General features: G+C 48.5%; 1 protein-coding gene across 2 annotated transcripts; it reads right to left on the reverse strand.

Moving 5' to 3' along the window:
* Positions 1-8,259: 8,259 nt before the first annotated feature.
* Positions 8,260-19,669, reverse strand: BORCS7 (BLOC-1 related complex subunit 7). 2 transcript variants are annotated; one of them, XM_062214860.1, is made up of 5 exons: positions 19,458-19,669; positions 10,144-10,206; positions 10,001-10,044; positions 9,138-9,174; positions 8,260-8,619 (listed from the first exon to the last, which is right to left on the reverse strand). In XM_062214860.1, exons 1-4 carry the CDS (start codon positions 19,593-19,595, stop codon positions 9,150-9,152), a joined length of 270 nt encoding a protein of 89 aa, XP_062070844.1. In that variant the 5' UTR covers positions 19,596-19,669; the 3' UTR covers positions 8,260-8,619; positions 9,138-9,149. The 2 variants fall into 2 exon arrangements, with proteins under 2 accessions (XP_062070844.1, XP_062070843.1); XM_062214859.1 differs by having other exon boundaries at positions 9,154-9,174; positions 19,458-19,665.
* Positions 19,670-20,845: the final 1,176 nt, after the last annotated feature.

Consider the following 20,845-nt stretch of genomic DNA (forward strand, 5'->3'; position numbering starts at 1 on the left):
TGAAGGGCCGGAGAAGCAGGAGGTTAGGGAAGACGGCTCTGTCCTCTTTCACTTGTGCTTGCTTATTAAGTTATCTTCAGTCTGTGGTTTATTCACAGACTCATTTGATAATCCTCACAAGCACTTAACCACACACAGATAAACTGCAATAATGCAAACCACTATCAACTACATGGAGTCACTCCCGGTTTCCCCTCGTGTCTGGCGTGCCGGGCTGATTTTAGAACAGACTGCGACCACCATCCTCTGAGTGGTGCTTCAGCCACAGGTTTTGTTCTTTACTATCATTCCTGCTAAATGACAGCCACTGTATACATCTGTATACTACACAGACTAGGGCCCTCCTATGAACCATATTTTACATAGTAGGAAAAGCTTATTTTTAAAAATATTTATTCATTAGCCGGCGCCGCGGCTCACTAGGCTAATCCTCCGCCTTGCGGCGCCGGCACACCGGGTTCTAGTCCCGGTCGGGGCACCGATCCTGTCCCGGTTGCCCCTCTTCCAGGCCAGCTCTCTGCTGTGGCTAGGGAGTGCAGTGGAGGATGGCCCAAGTCCTTGGGCCCTGCACCCCATGGGAGACCAGGATAAGCACCTGGCTCCTGCCATCGGAACAGCGCGGTGCGCCGGCCGCAGCGCGCTACCGCGGCAGCCATTGGAGGGTGAACCAACGGCAAAAGGAAGACCTTTCTCTCTGTCTCTCTCTCTCACTGTCCACTCTGCCTGTCAAAAAAAAAAAAAAATTTATTCATTTACTTTAAAGGTAGAGTGATGGGGGGGGGCGGGGAGGCAGTGTCAGAGAGCTTCCATCCACTGGTTTACTCCCCAAATGACCAACACAGCCAGGCTGGGTAAGGCTGAAGCCAGGAGCCAGGACTCTCTGTCTCCTATGTGGGTGGCAATTACTTGGGCCATCTTTTGCCACCTTCCCAGATGCCTCAGCAGGAAGCTGGTCAGCAGCGGAGCATCGGGGACTCAGACCAGCACTCTGATGCGGGATATAAGCAGCACTGTAATCAGGGGGCTTGACCCAGTGCATCACAACACCAGGCCCCGGGAGAAGCAAATTATTGAGCATGAAAAACAAGCATACACAGATATGTTCGGATTTTCTTCCCTTACCTACGTGTGTGGTCTCGTGCACACTGCCACAAGTTCCATCTTTGAAGCTATGGGTCTGACAACTGCAGGACAGTCCAGAGAGGTAGATTTGGGTTCAGAACACAGAACCATCTTTCAAGAATTAGAGCTTTCCAGAATGGCCAACGTGCCCAAGTAACGGATTCCTCAAACACTGGAAGCATTCAGGCAGAAGCTAGCTGACTAGGTGGGTGCTACCTTCCGCACACGCAGTAGCAGTGAAATCATTCTGACTCAATGTCTTTCGAGATCTTTTCCTTCTCTTAGTTTACTGGGAGTTGCCGCTTGGCTCAGCAGTTGTCTCCACTTGGGAGCCCACACACCATACTGGAGGGCTTTTTGTGCAAGTCCTGGTTCTTCTGCTTCTGCTCCAGGTTCCTGCCGATGCACAACCTTGGAGGCAGCGGATGATGGTTCAGGCACTCGGGTCCATGGAACACCTGGACTGCGTTCCCAACTCCTGGCCCAGGCCTGGCTCTGCGGCCATTTAGGAGCATGAACCCGTGTGTGTCTTTCTCTCTGTGCCTTTCAAATAAACTGAGAATCAGTAACTTTAAAATTTAGTATGATGTTAAAACTAGAAACGACAGGTGGTGCCCTTGTTTCTGTTTACTAGGAAAGGACAGGGGAACGGGTAACAGAGCCAGGGCCCTTCGTCTCATCAATTTTTCCACGTTCTTTCACCTGCAGAACACTGTGCCAGAGTTCTAACTTTTAAGGCCCCATTCAGCTTTTAATATTCTGGGGTTCTATGACTCTTTCATCTTCACTAAATGTTACTTTGGCTCTTGGTCCCGGACTGTTCACTAGCAAGTGAGGCTGCTGGCACTGGTTTAAGTTTCGGCTACTCCATTTCTGTTCCAGCTCCCTCCTAATGTGCCTGGGAAAGCAGTAGAAGATGGCTCAAGTCCTTGGGCCCCTACATCCACGTGGGAGACCTGGAAGAAGCTCCTGGCTCCTGGCTTTGGCCTGGCCCAACCCTGACCATTGCAGCCATTTGGGGAGTGAACCAGGGGATGGGAGACCTCTCTCTCTCTCTCTGTCTACCTCTCTCTGTAACTCTTTCAAATAAATAAAATAAATCTAAAAAACAAAAGTGAAAATTACATTTATTTCACCAGATTGGTATCTTACTATCATTTTCTATATTTTGAGAGTAGATGGAAACAATTTATTCTTTACACGTTGGGAAAGTCTCAGGAATGTGACTAGAAGCGAATGCCATGTTAATTGGTTATTCTTTGACAGTTGATGGGTTATCTCTCCTGATCAATCTGAATGTAGTCTCTTTTAAATGTCAGTTTTGTAATATTGTATGTTTATAAAAAGCTAGATATTTTGATATTAGTCAAATTTTTAGCATCAAACTGAAATAAATTTTTTTTAAGATTTATTTATTTATTTGGAAGAGTTACACAGGGAGAGGGAAGGCAGAAAGAGAGGTCTTCCATCCACTGCTTCACTCCCCAAATGGCTGCAACGGCTGGAGCTGTGCCAACCCAAAGCCAGGAGCCAGGAGCTTCCTCCAGGTCACCCATGTGGGTGCAGGGGCCCAAGGACTTGAGCCATGTTCTACTGCTTTCCTACGCCATAGCAGAGAGCTGGATCAGAAGTGGAACAGCCAGGTCTCAAACCAGCACCCATATGGGATGCTGGCACTGCAGGTGGCGGCTTTATCTGTTACGCCACAGTGCCAGCCCTGGGACATGGTCATCTTAACTTGTATCTTAATTGCTATTTTGACCACTAATCCAAACACCTGACTCCCTAATATTTTTAAAGCACAATCTTATTTGTATAGCATCACCTTGGTATCTGAATATAAATATTTTTTGCATGGAATTTGAACTTTCATCATTTTAAAAGACTATCCTACAGCATATTCTCTACAGCCTAGTTATTACTTAGTGAAGTATTTTTATCTCCAAGTTTTTGATCATTCACTCTATGCATTATTTATTTCTATTTTAAAAATAAACGAATTGTGTATACATTTCCTCCTGTTCTCATATTTCTGGCTCTTTTCTGTCATGTATCATAGCATTATATTCTTTCCAGTGATTAAATTCAGTACTACCAGGTTTCCATTATTTAGTGTAAATTTTATTTCTTATTAAAATTTTGAGTGTGAAATATATTATGTGCAACATAAGCAATCACTACTTTTTAAATATTTGCTCCATCATGAAGGAAACTTAGAATACACCTTCATTTTAACTGTTTAAAAAGTTAAATAACAGACTTACCTATTTGAAAGGCATGGAGAGAGAGAGAGAGAGAGAACACATAGAGAAATCTTCCACCTGCTGGATCACTGCCCAAATGCCTGCAACAGCTGGGACCGGGCCAGTATGAAGCCAGGAGCCAGGAGCTCCAACCAGGTCTCCTGTGTAGGTAGCAGGACCCTAAGTACTTGAGTCACTATCTGCTACCCCAAAGCACATTAGCAGGAAGCTGGATGAGCAGCACAGGTGGGCTTGATCTAATACATGGTGCTGGCACCTCAAGCAGTGCCTTCACCTGCTACGCCAGTCCCCACCTTCATTTTAATCTTTTTCTTTTTAACCTTAAGTACTTCTTTGCTCCTTATAATGATTGGACTTAGTTTTGTTTCCTAAATCAGCAGCCTTTCTTTTAACAGGTATACTGAGTACACTTAATTTAATAATATTATTATTTTAAAATGTTTAGAGGGGCCAGCACTGTGGCATAGAAGGTTAATTCTCTGTGGCACCAACATCCCACATGGGCGCCGGTTCAAGTTCTGGCTGCTCCACTTCTGATGCAGCTCCCTGCTAATGGCCTGGAAAGCAGCAGAAGATGGACCAAGTGCTTGGGTCCTGTGCCCATATGGGAAACCCAGAAGAAGCTCCTGGCTTTGGATCAGCCCAGCTCCAGCCTTTGTGTCCATTTGGAGAGTGAAGAAGACCTCTCTTTCTGTCTTTCCCTCTCTCTGTCTGTAACTCTGCCTCTCAAATAAATAAATCTTAAAAAAAAAAATGTTTACAGGAGAGCAGCAAGATGGCAGAATAGGAAGGGAGCACACTGATAGTCCGGGAAGAGACAGTGTAATAAAAGTGGAGGTACTGCAAGTTCAAGGAAGAGTAGGGGAAGAAACAGCAGAGGAAACTCTTCCAGAACTAGTGATTCACAGTGGACCTGCGTGGAGAGTGTGGGAGCCCACAATTCGGGACACCAGCGGCAGAAGCAACACACCAGCGCTGGAACACAAGGTGAGCCAAACCTCAATAGCCCGAGACACCGGCGGGCAAACGGAAAGAGGAGGCTAGAGGGAACGAGGCTTGAAACCCGGTGGGGAAAAGTTCACCAGGCTATCTAGTAGAGAGAGGAAAAAAAAATGACCGATACGGACACGAGTTTCTCTCTGCTCACCTCTCAAAGGCGAGCAAGACAAAGAGCAAGCGCCATTTTGGACATATGTCATAAGCAGAGCGACCTCAGGTCTGCACCCGCCCTCAGCCAAGCAGAAAAACCTGACTCTGGGGGGGGGGGTGAAATAACAGGAGATTAGGACCTAGTGAATGTGTGGTGCTAATGAACTGAGACTGAAAAAAGAGACAGTGGGGGAGAGAACTCATGGAATTCACATGAGTACTCTCCAGAGACACTTCAATTCGGTAACCTTGGCAACCCAGTGGGAGACTGCAGGAGAATTTGAACCTACACTGAGGGCAGCAGATTCCCTGTGTGGTCCTTGGGAAAGAGCTTCTGATCTTTGGCTCCTGTAGGTATATCACTCACCTGCTAACTGCCTCCAATTCCACTCAGCTGTGTGGAATTACTTCCCTTTTGAATCCAAAAAAGAAAGAGAGATTTACCATGCCTAACCTGGGAGTGTCACCTTTGGCACACCCTTAACCCTGAGGAACCAAATAGAACTCTCAGGCCACACCCATCTCAAGCCTCTAAGGCTCCATCAAAAGCAGACAGTCCACTTAATACAGTCATAGTATAACAAGAAAAAACACCACAGTGAGGGAAGAAGAATCCAAAGAATATCTCTACAATGCCAAGCAACAAATGCAAAAACCGAGGAAACAAGAACAAGGAAGACATTATGACACCCCCAAATGAACAAGACACCCCAAGCCAAGATTATGAAGATTATGAGATGGAAGAAATGCAAACTACGGATTTCAAAAAATTTATGAAAAAAACAATTAGTAGTTTTCAAAAACAAATGCTTGAGCTACGGAATTCCTTACTGCATAGGATAGAAAATCTCCTTCAAGAAAATGAAACCTTAAGGAGGAATCAAAATGAAACGCAGAAACTAGTAGAACAGGAAAGTGTGATAGTGAAGAGAAATCAAAATGAAATGAAGAACTCAATAGATCAAATGACAAACACATTAGAGAGCCTTAAAAACAGAGTCAGTGAAACAGAAGAGAGAATATCAGACTTAGAAGACAGAGCACAGGAAAGTATACAGTCAAACCAAAGAAAAGAAGAGGAAATTAGAAACCTAAAAAATACTGTTGGAAATCTACAGGATACTATTAAAAAACCCAACATCCGAGTTCTAGGAGTTCCTGAAGGCATGGAGAGAGAGAAAGGATTAGAAGGCCTTTTTAGTGAGATACTTGCAGAGAACTTCCCGGGTCTGGAGGACAGAGACATCCTAGTACAGGAAGCTCATAGAACCTCTAGTAAACATGACCAAAAGAGATCCTCACCATGACACGTAGTAATCAAACTCACCACAGTGAAACATAAAGAAAATATTCTAAAATGCGCAAGAGAGAAACATCAGATTACTCTCAGAGGATCTCCAATTAGACTCACAGCTGACTTCTCATCAGAAACCCTACAAGCTAGAAGGGAATGGTGAGACATAGCCCAGGTACTAAGAGAGAAAAACTGCCAGCCCAGAATATTATATCCTGCAAAGCTCTCATTTGTGAATGAAGGTGAAAAAAAGACCTTTCATAGCAAACAGAAATTGAAAGAATTTGTCGCCACTCGTCCAGCCCTGCAAAAGATGCTTAAAGATGTGTTACACACAGAAACACAGAAACATGGTCATCAATATGAAAGAAGGTAAAGGAAGGAAACCTCACAGCAAAAGATCACAGGAAGCTCAAAGTATATATTAGAAAATATCTTTGGCAAATGGCAGGGCAAAGTTACTACTTATCAATAGTCACATTGAACATTAATGGCCTGAACTGTCCAGTTAAAAGACAGATTGGCTGATTGGGTTAAGGAACAAAATCCATCTATTTGCTGCTTACAAGAAACTCATCTTTCCAACAATGATGCATACAGACTGAAAGTGAAAGGCTGGAAAAAGATATACCATGCCAACAGAAATGAAAAAAGCTCAGGCTAAAATGTGTGTTATCTTATTCAAAATGTTATTCTTTTTTTTTTTTTTTTTTTTTTTTTTTTTGGACAGGCAGAGTGGACAGTGAGAGAGAGACAGAGAGAAAGGTCTTCCTTTTGCCGTTGGTTCACCCTCCAATGGCCGCCGCGGTAGCGCGCTGCGGCCGGCGCACCGTGCTGTTCCGATGGCAGGAGCCAGGTGCTTATCCTGGTCTCCCATGGGGTGCAGAGCCCAAACACTTGGGCCATCCTCCACTGCACTCCCTGGCCACAGCAGAGAGCTGGCCTGGAAGAGGGGCAACCGGGACAGGATCGGTGCCCCGACCGGGACTAGAATCCGGTGTGCCGGCGCCGCAAGGCAGAGGATTAGCCTGTTGAGCCACGGCGCCGGCCTCAAAATGTTATTCTAATTTGAAGATTTTTAACAGTTTATTTCAAAATGTAAATCAAGGACATTGGCAGATGGAAAATGTTACAAGTATACTAATCTATTTCTCTTTGACATAGAATTAAAATCTGATTCTCTGTTAAAGCAATGTGTTAATCTATTATGTTCTCTTGATGTCTGTTAAATTCTAATTGTTCAAAAACAGCTGAATTTCTATTAAGAGTTATGGATTACTTAAATATGTGCTTATTTTCAAAGATTTGAATAATCACCTTATAACAATGATCAAATTTGGTCTATATTATGTCATGATTTTAAGGAATCTTATTTCAACCAGATATTTTCAATTTTGAGCCTTCTTGGCATTCTTGACAGGCATTCAAAAAATCAAAGTTTCAAACAATCTGGACTCTAAAATTTCCAGTAAATCTTGGACTTTGGTTTTTCCAGTTTGGGCCCAACTGAAAAAGTCGAAGGACCTATGTCTCTCATCTTACAGAGACACCAACTAATCAGCTATTTGGATTATATTAGAAGTACTGTCAAGATGTGACGTGGTACTAAATTTTAAGTTTCTATAATGGAGGCCGGTGCCGTGGCTCAACAGGCTAATCCTCTGCCTTGCGGCGCCGGCACACCGGGTTCCAGTCCTGGTCAGGGCACCAGATGCTGTCCCGGTTGCCCCTCTTCCAGGCCAGCTCTCTGCTATGGCCTGGGAAGGCAGTGGAGGATGGCCCAAGTCCTTGGGCCCTGCACCCACATGGGAGACCAGGAGAAGCACCTGGCTCCTGGCTTCGGATCAGCGAGATGCGCCAGCCGCAGCAGCCATTGGAGGGTGAACCAACGGCAAAAGGAAGACCTTTCTCTCTGTCTCTCTCTCTCTCACTATCCACTCTGCCTGTCAAAAAAATTTTTTTTTTTTTCAAAGTAGTTAGGCTTGATAACAGACTAGTGGTAATGTCACTTAACAAGATGAGCCCCCAAACATCAAGGTTTTCGTCGTGGCACGGCCCCGTGCCATAACACAGTAATTCAACTGCTTTCGTGTTTGGCAATAACGTCACATAAGTGAACTTGCTGGTGATTAGCAAAATTACAAAATGAACCCAGGGTCACTTAATCAAAGGCCAGAACAACAAAGACACCCTAGGAATGCAGGTCAAGGCGAGAGGCCGCAGCTGGCCAGATAGGATACCATTTGCCTAATTTTCATATAGAAGTTACTTTAACCAATAATTTACCTCCTTTGAGTTACTAGAAAACAGGTATTACCAGTGACCATGGAATTATTTTACGAGTGAATGGTTCAAAGAAAAATGTTTTTAAAATATTAATCATTCTCATATGTTCACAATAGAAGCTATATTTCTGAATTTAAACCAGGATTCAGTATTTGCTTAAGGGTTCATTTAGACAATGGGGCTTCTGACATACTGAAAGTTCTACGGGAAAAACTAAGACATCTTTTCATTTTGCTTTAATATTGAACTAAACAGAACAACTTAAAGACTGAGTAGGGACATGGGTTAGTCTGATTCCGCTATCAACCGCTTTGCTTCTTTTCAGGAGAAACAGTATGACGGCACAGTTCTTAGACTTCTGAAGTAGAAAATGGAAACTCAGCCCCACGGCACCGTGGCTGCATAGGGTATCTCTGCCTCGCATCGGGCAAGGCACCCTCCTCTGTGCCCTTCTATTTTAACAGATGATTCAGCTGGTCCTGCAGATCTGATGACTGCTCAACACTGGAAATTAGAACAGAGAAAAGGGTTTCCCTGGAGCGTACAATAAGGATGTCCCTTTGTACCATTTGTACTTCAATGTGTGTGTACTGTTGCCGCTACGCTAAATGGTTTACTGGTCCACTTGGGTTCTACAAGTGTTTAAAGACTATCAGTAAGGTTTGCAAAGGCATGTAGATGTTGACAATATTGCAAGGGACAAATTTAATCCACCCACAAACCAGTGCTGTCTAATGACTCTTGCACGTTTATTCTACGGAATGAATTCAGTGATGTAAGCGTTTTCTGTTCCTGAAGCCTGGCCTCTACACTCCAGCTTTCAGAAAGCCTTTACAGCAGTGAATGGAGTTACCTGTACGCCTTTGAAATACACTTCATTCTTTAAATCCCGAATGAGCTGTGGCCAAGCGCACGCAAACTCAAGGGCATATGTCAACGAGAGTCCTGCAGAGACAGCACAGCGGCGCCTTGGCCTGCCTCAGCTCATCTTCCCACTGACCTTGCAGGTTACTTACGCCTACCTTTGGGGTTACTTACTTCTTCTGAATAGCTTCTTGCCTAAATCAGAAAAGGAGAGGGGAAAATAAACATAGGAAAACTCGGTGAGCTGGTTGAAGTTATTTACAGCCAGACATAAACAGGTCACATTCCACATTCCTGTTCATCCTATCGTAAGACTGTGCTAGTGAACAGGGATTCCTGTCGGAACACAGCGATGCTGCAGATGGGTTCTGACTCTAAAGAGGCAAAAACAGTCCCTAGGAGGAAGAACGTGGCCTGACAAACTACATGCCCGGCTCAGATTCAGGCTGGGGAGGTGGAGTCAATGATCACAGGCTTGTTCTGGACACACCTGAAGAGTGAACATGACAGACATCAGCTATTTAAATAGCAAGAACTAAATCCCAACCATATGTTCCCAATGGGTATGTAAGTATGATATCAACTACATAAAATAGAAAACAGAATCAAATGAAGAGCAAATTAAGCTGTCATTTTATCCAACATTATAGTGAGAAAGGGGGAGGGGTGTCTACTTCAAAGTCTCCAGGATGATTTCTGCGCAGCCAGTGCTGTTCCACATGGGGAAACGCAGGACAGAGTTCAGAGTGACGCTGGACACCCTACTGCAGAGCAGAGCCCCCAGGAGAGGCCTTGGGCACACAGATGACCACAGCCTAGGTGCGAGCATGGAGCACAGCAGCCTGCCCGCCTGAGGGTTATGATCTCCTCCTCTGAGCAGCTCTCACAGGAACACCGGGAAGCTCATCAAAGGTGGCCACTGCTCCGCTCCCACTCCTGCCCCGCGTGCCTCTCTAGCCTCTGGCATCTGCTCCACCGTGGGAGCTCCCAGCCCACAGCACTCCCCTCCCAGCACACTCACTGGTACTGCAGATGCGTGGTGATGATTGCCATTTTCCTTAAACTCTGTAGGGAGGAAAAGAGAGAAACGGAACATTCCACTTTGCTGTAGCCACACCAACCATGCATGTGAAATCCAAGTCACGTGAAGAAACGCTGCCTTACGTCTTCCGAGTGCAAGATGGCATCTTCCTGCAGTACCATGTTGCGAGCTGCCTGACCTAGCAGCTGGGAGGCAAAAATAAAACAGTAATCAGCAAAATTCCCAAACTTCCCTCTGCAGCTGTCACACCACGACCCCGTCTCCGCCCCCTTTCCTTCCCCCGTACAACCACAAACCCTCCAAGCGTAACGGAGGGCAATGTTCCATTTGTTCACACTGAAAACTCATTTCCCTGGCCCTCAGGCAGTGGTGGCACGGGCAGAGGTCACCACCAGAGCAACGCGGGGCTTGCTGGCCGCGGAGCTCTGTGCAACCTGCCCCTTGAGTGCCGAGCAGGCAACGCACAGCAGCGTCAGCAGTGTCGCCCGGCAGACCTGGCCCAGGCCCCTGCTGTTGATGCTTAGAGAGCAGATTTGGGCTGTTTGAGGGGAGAGGGGGAGCAGGAGCTTGGTGGGGCTGAAAAGGACAAAGTAGCTGTTTAGAAATGAAATGAAGGCCGGCGCCGTGGCTTAACAGGCTAATCCTCCGCCTTGAGGCGCCAGCACACCGGGTTCTAGTCCCGGTTGGGGCACCGGATTCTATCCCGGTTGCCCCTCTTCCAGGCCAGCTCTCTGCTATGGCCCGGGAAGGCAGTGGAGGATGGCCCAAGTCCTTGGGCCCTGCACCCGCATGGGAGATCAGGAGAAGCACCTGGCTCCTGCCTTCGGATGAGCGAGATGCGCCGGCCACAGCGGCGGCCATTGGAGGGTGAACCAACGGCAAAAAGGAAGACCTTTCTCTCTGTCTCTCTCTCTCACTATCCACTCTGCCTGTCAAAAAAAAAAAAAAAAGAAATGAAATGAAAAAAAAAAAAAAGACCCCAAAAAATAAATAAATAAAAGGTACAGGCAGATGCTCAGGGCTGCAAGTGGGAAAGAAGCACACAAAGGGGCGGCTGTTTGGGCTGCAGCAAAGGCATCCACGTCACATGTCAGAGCGCCCAAGTTCAAAGCCCAGCTCTGCCGCCAACTCCAGCTCCCTGCTGAACTTCCTCCTCTAGGACGCCACAGATGAGGGCTCAAGTCCTTGGGTCCCTGCCACCCTCACAGGAGACCTAGATTTGAGTTCTCAGCTCCTGAATGCAGCGTGGCCCGGCCCTGGCTGGGAACCGGCAGAAAGATCTCCGTCTCTCTCTCTCTTTCAAATAAAATGAGAATAAATAAATAAATAGATAAAATTTTTTTTGACAGGCAGAGTGGACAGTGAGAGAGAGAGAGACAGAAAGAAAGGTCTTCCTTTTGCCGCTGGTTCACCCTCCAATGGCTGCCGCAGCCGGTGCACCATGCTGATCTGAAGGCAGGAGCCAGGTGCTTCTCCTGGTCTCCCATGGGGTACAGGGCCCAAGGACTTGGGCCATCCTCCACTGCACTCCTGGGCCACAGCAGAGAGCTGGACTGGAAGAGGGGCAACCGGGACAGAATCCGATGCCCCGACCGGGACTAGAACCTGGTGTGCCAGCGCCGCAAGGCGGAGGATTAGCCTAGTGAGCCACGGTGCTGGCCATAAATAAAAATTTTAAAACCCCTGAAACCAAGAGGTAAAAGCTAACCTCAAATCCAGTTGGGTACCTATGGTCAAGGCAGAGGTTACCATGTGGGCACTGAGAGCAATCAGAGAGCATGAGAGACGCTGGCCTCATGCTGCACCTGCTCCTGGCACAACTGAAACTGGCCATGCAAAGGGAACTATGGCTATGAGTACCCCACACTGATCTTCTCCTGTTACCTAAGGTCAGGGGGATGCTGGTGGAAAAAAAGGGCTAGAAACATCACTACTGCACTTCCCACATTCTTTCTGCATTGCAAATTTTACTTATTTTTCTTCTTAAGTTTTTTTTAAAAATATTTATTTATTTATTTATTTATTTGAAAGGCAGTTACATAGAGAGAGGAGAGACAGAGAGAGAGCGAGAGAGAGAGAGATTTTCCATCTGCTGGTTCACTCCCCAATTGGCTTCAACAGCCGGAGCTGCACTGATTCAAAGCCAGGACTTCCTCCAAGTCTCCCACTCGAACCAGTGCCCATATAGGATACTGGCACTGCAGGTAGCAGATTTACCCGCTACGCCACAGCACCAGCCCCTCTTAAGTTTTTTTATAGATTTTTTTTTATATATGAAGGTAGAGTTATAGACAGTGACAGAGAGAGACAAAGAGAAAGGTCTTCCTTCCATTGGTTCACTCCCCAAATGGCCGCTATGGCCGGCACTGCACCGCTCCAAAGCCAGGAGCCAGGTGCTTCCTCCTGGTTTCCCATGAGGGTTCAGGGGCCCAAGCACATGGGCCATCCTCCACTGCCCTTCCGGGCCACAGCAGAGAGCCGGACTGGAAGAAGAGCAACTGGGACTAGAACCCGGCGGCCCATATGGATGCCGGCGCCGCAGGCGGAGGATTAACCAAATGAGCCATGGTGCTGGCCCCCCCTCTTAAGTTTTAAAAGTAGTAAGCCTTTATGTGTTTCTAAAGTCAAAACAGGGGCCAGCACTGTGCTATATTGGGCTACGCCTCTACCTGCGGCACCAGCATCCCATATGGGTGCTGGTTTGTGTCCCATCCACTCCTCTTCTGATCCAGCTCTCTGCTATGGCCTGGGAAAGCAGTAGAAGATGGCCCAAGTCCTTGGGACCCTGAATCCACATGGGAGACCTGGCTCCTGGCTCCTGGCTCCGGATCAGCTCAGCTCCAGCCATTGCGGCCATTTGGGCAGTGAACCAGTGGATGGAAGACCTTTTTCTGTTTCCCTCTCTATCTATAACTCTACCTCTCAAATAAATAACATAAAAAATCTTAAAGTCAAACAATAAAATAAGACCTTCCATCCTATCCCTTCCCCTCCCAGGTCTCTCTCCCCTATGCCAAGCTCTTTTATAAGCTTTTGGTTTCTCTTCCCATTGCCTCTTTTTATTTTTTTATTTTTTATTTATTTTTATTTTTTTATTTATTTTTATTTTTATTTTTTTTTTTTTTGACAGGCGGAGTAGACAGTGAGAGAGAGACAGAGGGAAAGGTCTTCCTTTTGCTGTTGGTTCAGCCTCCAATGGCCGCCGCGGTTGGCGCGCTGCGGCCGGCGCACCACGCTGATCCGATGGCAGGAGCCAGGGGCTTATCCTGGTCTCCCATGGGGTGCAGGACCCAAGTACTTGGGCCATCCTCCACTGCACTCCCTGGCCACAGCAGAGAGCTGGCCTGGAAGAGGGGCAACCGGGACAGAATCCGGTGCCCCGACCGGGACTAGAACCCGGTGTGCCGGCGCCACAAGGCGGAGGATTAGCCTAGCGAGCCGCAGCGCCGGCCCATTGCCTCTTTTTAAATGGACACACAGTACAGTTGTCCCTTAATACCCTTGGAGGACTGGCTCCAGGATCCTTCAAGAATATCAAAATTCATGGATGCTTAAGATCTTTATATAGGCACTGGCACTGTGGCATAGTGGGTTAAGTTTCTATCTGCAGCACTGGCATCCTATATGGAACCTATTCAAGTCCTGTCTGCTCCACTTCCAATGCAGCTCCTTGCTAATGGACTTGGAAAACAGCAGGGGATGGCCCAAGTGTTTGGGCCCCTGCACCCACATGGAAGACCCAGAAGAAGCTCCTGGCTCCTGGCTTCGGATTGGCCTAGCCTTGGTCGTTGCAGCCATTTGGGGAGTGAACCAGCAGATGGAAGACCTCTCTCTCTCTCTCTCTCTCTCTCTCTCTCTGTGTGTATGTGTGTGTGTGTCTCCTCCTAACCCCCCCCATAACTCCACCTTTCAAATAAATATTAAAAAAAAAAAACTTTTTATAAAATGACACAGTATTTACATATAGCCAATGTACACCTTCCCCTAAACTTCAAAACATCTTTGCTGGGCCAGCACTGTAGTGTAGCGGGTGAAACCACCACCTGCCACGCTGGCATCCCATGTGGGCACCAGTTTGTGTCCCAGCTGCTCAGCTTCTGCTAATGCACCTGGGAAAGCAGCAGAAGGTGCCTTCTGTACCCACATGGGAGACCCAGATGAAGCTCATGGTTCCTGGCCTCAGCCTGGCCCAGCCCTGGCCATTGCAGCCATTTGGGGAGTGAAGCAGCGGATGGAGGGTCTCTCTCTATATCTATCTATCTATCTATAGATATAGATATATAGACATAGATATAGACATGTTTCTCCCTATGTCTTTTTTTTTTTTTTTTTTTTTTTTTTTTTTTTTGGACAGGCAGAGTGGATAGTGAGAGAGAGAGAGAGAGAGAAAGGTCTTCCTTTTTGCCGTTGGTTCACCCTCCAATGGCCACTGCAGCCGGTGCATCGTGCTGATCTGAAGCCAGGAGCCAGGCGCTTCTCCCGGTCTCCCATGCGGTTGCAGGGCCCAAGGACTTGGGCCATCCTCCACTGCCTTCCCAGGCCATAGCAGAGAGCTGGCCTGGAAGAGGGGCAACCGGGATAGAATCTGGCACCCCAACCGGGACTAGAACCCGGTGTGCTGGCGCCTCAAGGCGGAGGATTAGCCTGTTAAGCCACGGTGCCAGCCTCTCCCTATGTCTTTATCTATGAAAAAAAAAAAAAAACTTTGCTGACTTATAATACCTAACACAGTGTAAATACTATGTAAACAGTTGTTATGCTGCTAATGACAAGTGAAAAAGTCTGCACGTGTTCAGAGTAGATGCAACCATTGTAGTCCCAGCTACGTTTTCCATCCCTGTGGGTGAATCCAAGGATGCAGAACTCCCAGGCGTGGAGGGTCTGGATTCGTTCTCCCTCCCCCTTGTCGCAGCAAGGGTAATAACCTACTACACGCGCTCTTCCACCCCTTGCTGCTTTCCCGTCACAACGGATCCCTGCCTTCCACCTACAGCCACACACACTGAATCTCCTCCGGGCTCTGTCACCACTGTACACCCACGCCGTGCAGATGCACCACGGGATAATTCAACCGTCTTCTGCAGGAGGACCTCGGGGTTGTTTCCAGTTCTTCACTGCTATAATTAGTGCTACAACAAAGCCTCACACCTATCTTCCCGTCTCTTTGCCAGCGTTATCTTTGGGACTGACTCAGAATCCTGCCTGTGGTTGCCGGAGTTCAATTTGTTTTTTGTTTTGTTTTGTTTTGAAGATTTATTTATTTATTTGAAAGGCAGTTACAGAGAGGCAGAGGTAAACAGGGAGAGAGAGAGGTCTTCCATCTACCGGTTCACTCCCCAGATGGCCACAACGGCCGGAGCTGTGCCGATCTGAAGCCAGAAGCCAGGAGCTTCTTCTGAGTCTTCCACATGGGGTGCAGGGGCCCAAGTCCTTGGGCCAACTTCTATTGCTTTCCCAGGCCATAGCAGAGAGCTGGATCGGAACTGGAGTAGCCAGGACTTGAACCAGCGCCTATATGGGATACAGGCACTGCAGACAAGTTTTGCTACATACATACTGGCAAATTCCTCATTCCTGGGCCAGTCACTTCACATCCCCAGCAGCAGGATGTATGAAAGAGCTACCCCATGCTGTGGCCTTTTGCAAGTGGCGAACTTCAAACTCCTATAGGTGAGGGATGATGACCAAGTGAGGGCAGAAAGAAAGGGCGCTAGCAGAACCGACTTCCTTCCCTCCCTCAGGCGCTCAGCCAGCGTTTACAGAATGCCTCTAGCATGCCAGTCCTCTTGCTAACAGCAATCCTGGGGTCCACTACCTGCAGAGGCTACTAAGAAGGCACGGGCACTGACACCTCATGGGAAGCGCTGGCACAGAGCACTGCAAGGCTGTGGGAAGGCAGGGGGTCTAACCCACGCCAGGGGGAGCTCCCCTAAAAGAAGCGACCTTAACCTGGCACTGAAAAGGTTAGGGTTAAGAACTCATCTAACGTGAAATTTTACAAGTGGCAAGGTCACAGTGGAGACGGGCAGAGAGGACACTGTGTGCTCCAGGCGCGCAATGAGGGGGCTGGAAACACAGCAGCAGCAGCAGTGCGGCAGCACAGGCACCAAGCGGCCTTCAGAGAGCTGGCGGGACTGGCGACGGCCTTGAAGGTGGGGCCGACGCCTGTGCCTGGATCGCAGGTGCAGCGGCTGGCACTGTGCGTCATCTCCTTACCCAACCCAGCGCTTCACAAGTCAACCACGATTTTCAGCTTCACCTCCTTTCCAATCAAACTTCTGTACTACATCTACAAGACAGCCTGAGTAGAAGATCTTTTTAGGTTTCTACAGATTTTTCTGCCAGGCTTTTACCACGCTCTTGCTCACAATTAACTCAGTTTCATTTTGTCTTATTCATCTTGGAGAAGTGTTTCGATTTTCATCTTAGTTTTTATTGCAATAGCATCTCTTTCTCTCTCTCTCTTTCTCTCTCTCTCTCAGACACACACACACACACACACTCCTATTTCATCATTTTCTGTATTATTCATTAAGCTATGTAGCTACAGCAAGCACAGGTGCCATACACAGGTTTAGCAGAAACATGACGAACCCTCACTAAACACATCTCACACACAGGTGCAGGAGTGCACGCGAGCCAGAAAGCACCACACTCACGGTCTATAGGGATGCTGCTACGCCTCACCCTGTGCACCCAACACACTCCCGTTCCAAGGCCTGTGCACCTGCCATTTCTTCTGCTTGGACTCTGTCTCCAGAGACCCACAGGGCTCGCTCCCACACTGCACTCAACCGCCTGTTCGCTGGCGTCTCCCCAGATGGCCCTTCCCTCACCACCCCGTTTAAGGGAGACCCTTCCGTCACTCTCTGTTCCCAAGTTTATTTTTTTTTCCCAGCCCTGACCACCATTTGTGTACTGTTTGTCTCTTACCGACAACGTAAGCTTCCTAAGTACAGGGAGTTCGTTTTGTTCATCCCTTGTACTTAACAAAGAGTTCTTAGCTCGTGGCACACATGTGATAAATATTTGTTAAATGAGAGCTGTGGACTGGGTGTTACACATGGAAGCTGTCAGTCAACCAAACAAAGCAGCTAGGAGGAGACGCAGCAGCAGCAGCAGCGCTCCGAGGGCCGGAAGAGTCTGCAAGTCAGCAGGGCCCTCCAGTAGCCCAGGGTCTATACAGGGACGGCATGCAGCCACAGGCAAGGCAGCGCCTGAGGTCATCTCAGAGGATGGAGAGATGATTCGGTAACTCCATCCCAGAAAGCCCGGCTGATTTCAGTTAACTCAATCCACACGGTTTCCTGAGCACCCAATCTACATCGCCTGTAGACCAAGCTTGTGTGAAAAATAGATAAGGCTAGGCCGGCGCCGCGGGTCACTAGGCTAATCCTCCACCTTGCGGCGCTGGCACACCGGGTTCTAGTCCCGGTCGGGGCACCGATCCTGTCCCGGTTGCCCTTCTTCCAGGCCAGCTCTCTGCCGTGGCCAGGGAGTGCAGTGGAGGATGGCCCAAGTCCTTGGGCCCTGCACCCCATGGGAGACCAGGAGAAGCACCTGGCTCCTGCCATCGGATCAGCGCGGTGCGCCGGCCGCAACGCGCCTACCGCGGCGGCCATTGGAGGGTGAACCAACGGCAAAGGAAGACCTTTCTCTCTCTCTCTCACTGTCCACTCTGCCTGTCAAAAAAAAAAAGAAAAATAGATAAGGCTGGAGAATGGGAAGAAGTGCACTTAATGAGGGTACAGCAGCTTTACGACCGCTCGATCCAGTTAGCACCGCACGAGAGATAGGACCCAAGACGGAAGCCTCACACCAGTCTACCTGGGGTTGAATCCCAACTCCACCCCTTCCTTTCTAGCTAATTCCCCTCACTTGGCTAATCCTTCGCCTGCGGCGCAGGCACCCCGGGTTCTAGTCCCGGTTGGGGCACCGGATTCTTTTTTTTTTTTTTTTTTTTTTGACAGGCAGAGTTAGACAGCGAGAGAGAGAGAGACAGAGAGAAAGGTCTTCCTTTGCCATTGGTTCACCCTCCAATGGCTGCTGCGGCTGGCGCGCTGCGGCCGGCGCACCGCACTGATCCGAAGGCAGGAGCCTTCTCCTGGTCTTCCATGGGGTGCAGGGCCCAAGCACTTGGGCCATCCTCCACTGCACTCCCGGGCCACAGCAGAGAGCTGGCCTGGAAGAGGGGCAACCGGGACAGAATCCGGCGCCCCACATGGCTCAACAGGCTAATCCTCCGCCTTGCGGCGCCAGCACACCAGGTTCGGATTGGCACAGCTCCGGCCGTAGTGGCCATTTAGGGAGTGAACCAACAGAAGGAAGACCTTTCTCTCTGTCTCTCCCTCTCTCACTGTCTATAACTCTACCTGTCAAAAAAAAAAAAAAAAAGATGCTGGTGTGGCAGGTGGAGGATTAACCTACTGTACTACAGCGCCAGCAGCGGTTGCTCCATTGCTGATCCAGCTCCCTGTTCATGGCCTGGGAAAGCAGAAAATGGCCCAAGTGGTTGGGTCCCTGCCACCCATGTGGGAGGCCCAGAAGAAGCTCCTGGCTCTGGCCTGGCCCAGCCTTGGCCGTTCCAACCATCTGAGAAGTGAACCAGCAGACTATCTTGTAAGCTGACACAATAGTGTATATGTGTTTTCATTTCTTTTCCAGTAAATGCGAATGGGTGGAATGGCCAGGCCACTGTACCCAGTTCATCTCTCCCAGTTCATCTGTCCAGGGGCTTCGGGTTGTTTGCAGTTTGTTGCTGTCATGAATAACGATGGTTAGAATAAGTTCACGTATATTTCCATTTCTCTTGGGTGAATACCTAGTTTACAGCTGGGTTTGTTTTTGAGCGAGGCAGAATGCACCTGTTCTAAACTTTCTGGTGAGAAACACCATCCAACTACTTCATTACGGAAACACAGGATGCAGAGAGAGGAAACATGGCAACGGAGGACGTTCATCTAAGGGACAGAAAACCAAGCCTGCGGCCAGAAAGACAAATCAGGAAAGAAGGAACCCACAGACAGACGATGCACCAAAGTGTGGATGAATCCTGGAGGCGAAGGACAAAACCATTCTGAACCTGGGGGCTGACAGGTGCCGATCTTCGTTAGAGCAAACTCCCCAAATAAGGAACTTTGGGAACACTAGTCCTCACGGTCCTGCGGCTCTCAGTTTTAAAGCAGATTCCCATCTCATCCTTTCTTCTCCCACCCTCCTCCTCCCTCTTACCCGCCCCCCACTCCCGGCCCCTCCGAGGCACCGGGTACCCCGGAAACCTAACCAGAGACTAGGAGCCCCAGAATGCAACTCGCGCCCACACACCGGGCCCGCCGCGCGCCTACAATTCCCAGGATGCAACGCGACCCCTTCCGCCCGCCGCGGAAGGCTCCATGGCCGCGGAGCCCTCGTCCCCGCGAGTCCACTCGCAGCTCACCTCGGAGCTGCGCGAGCCCTTCAGCACTTGCTTGGTGAGCGCGATCACGTCAGTGCCGCAAGTGTTCACCTTTTCCGTGAGAAGCCCCTTCACGGACTGACCGAATCGCGCCTGCGGATCTGGCGTTCCAGTCGCCATCACCTCGGCTTGCAAACGTCTCCGCACGGGCGATGGCGACGCGCCGGGGCCAAAAGAGGTTCAAAGCGGAAGGAAAAGACGAGGCGCTCTCCCTCCCTGCCGTGGGAAAAGGAAGGAACGCATGCGCCTGGCGGACGCTGCCCTTCGCTAGCTTTGCATTCATTTAAAATGCTCAGTGGACATCCTGAGAAAGACAGGGCCGGGCGACCATCTATGGAGGGGATGGGAGACAACTGGAGGAAACCTACGGTTCGGAATCAGAAGGCCTGGGTTACAGCCCCAGTTGTACCATTTATCATTTGTGCTACTGAATTGCTCAGCAGCTGCGTCTTGTCGGTCCCTATCAGTAAACTAGAATAATGTTGTTATGGTAACCTCGTAGCCTCCTAGAACCAAACTTAAAGTCACCTTGGCAGTGAATGAACAGGTAAGACGCTTCAGTAGCTTCGTTTCCCTGCTCCTTTTTGGCAGCCAGCTTCCTCCTCCTGGAAGGCTGCAGATAACGGCTCAAGCCCTCTGGGCCCTGCCACTCACATGGGAGACCCAGAGGGGGATCTGGGCTCCTGGCTGCAGCCTGATCCAGTCCTGGCTGTTGTAGCCTTCTGGGGAGTGAACCAGTGCATGGAAGATCCCTCTATGCCTTTCAAAATGAAAAATGTTAAATAAATTTTTTAAAAGTATCCATGACCAGAACAGATCTTGTGGACACGACAGTACTGTTATCTTGATGCAGTATCACTTGTAGATAGGCCTGTTAGTAAATACACAGACTGACAGTTCTAGGCTGGATATAGGACATAGGTAGTCCAGTTGCTCTTATAGAATCCAATTCCTTACCAGAAGTCAGATTTTCAAATAATGAAACTTTAGAGTAGGGCATATCAACTAAAAACAAATCATAGATACATAATCTAATAGCTGGTGTGCTTTGTAAAATAAATTAACTTATGGCCCAAATACTTGGGCCCCTGCCACCCACATGGAAGACCTGGATGGAGTTCCTTTCTCCTGGCTTTTGCCTAGACCAGCCCAGGCTGTTTTGGCCATTTGAGGAATGAATCAGTAGATGGAAGATTCTTTGTCTCATCCCCTCTCTGTCTCTCTCACTGTACCTTTCAAATAAAAGCATTCTTGCATACATAAATCTTTAATAAAAAATAAACTTCTTTAAAATGCTATTTTAAAGGGTTCTGAAAATTCCTCAAATACTCTTTAAAATAACCAGGACATGCACTGTGGCATAGCCCGTA

This window comes from Lepus europaeus, chromosome 17 (assembly GCF_033115175.1).
Source record: "Lepus europaeus isolate LE1 chromosome 17, mLepTim1.pri, whole genome shotgun sequence".
NCBI classification, from domain to species: Eukaryota; Metazoa; Chordata; class Mammalia; order Lagomorpha; family Leporidae; genus Lepus; species Lepus europaeus.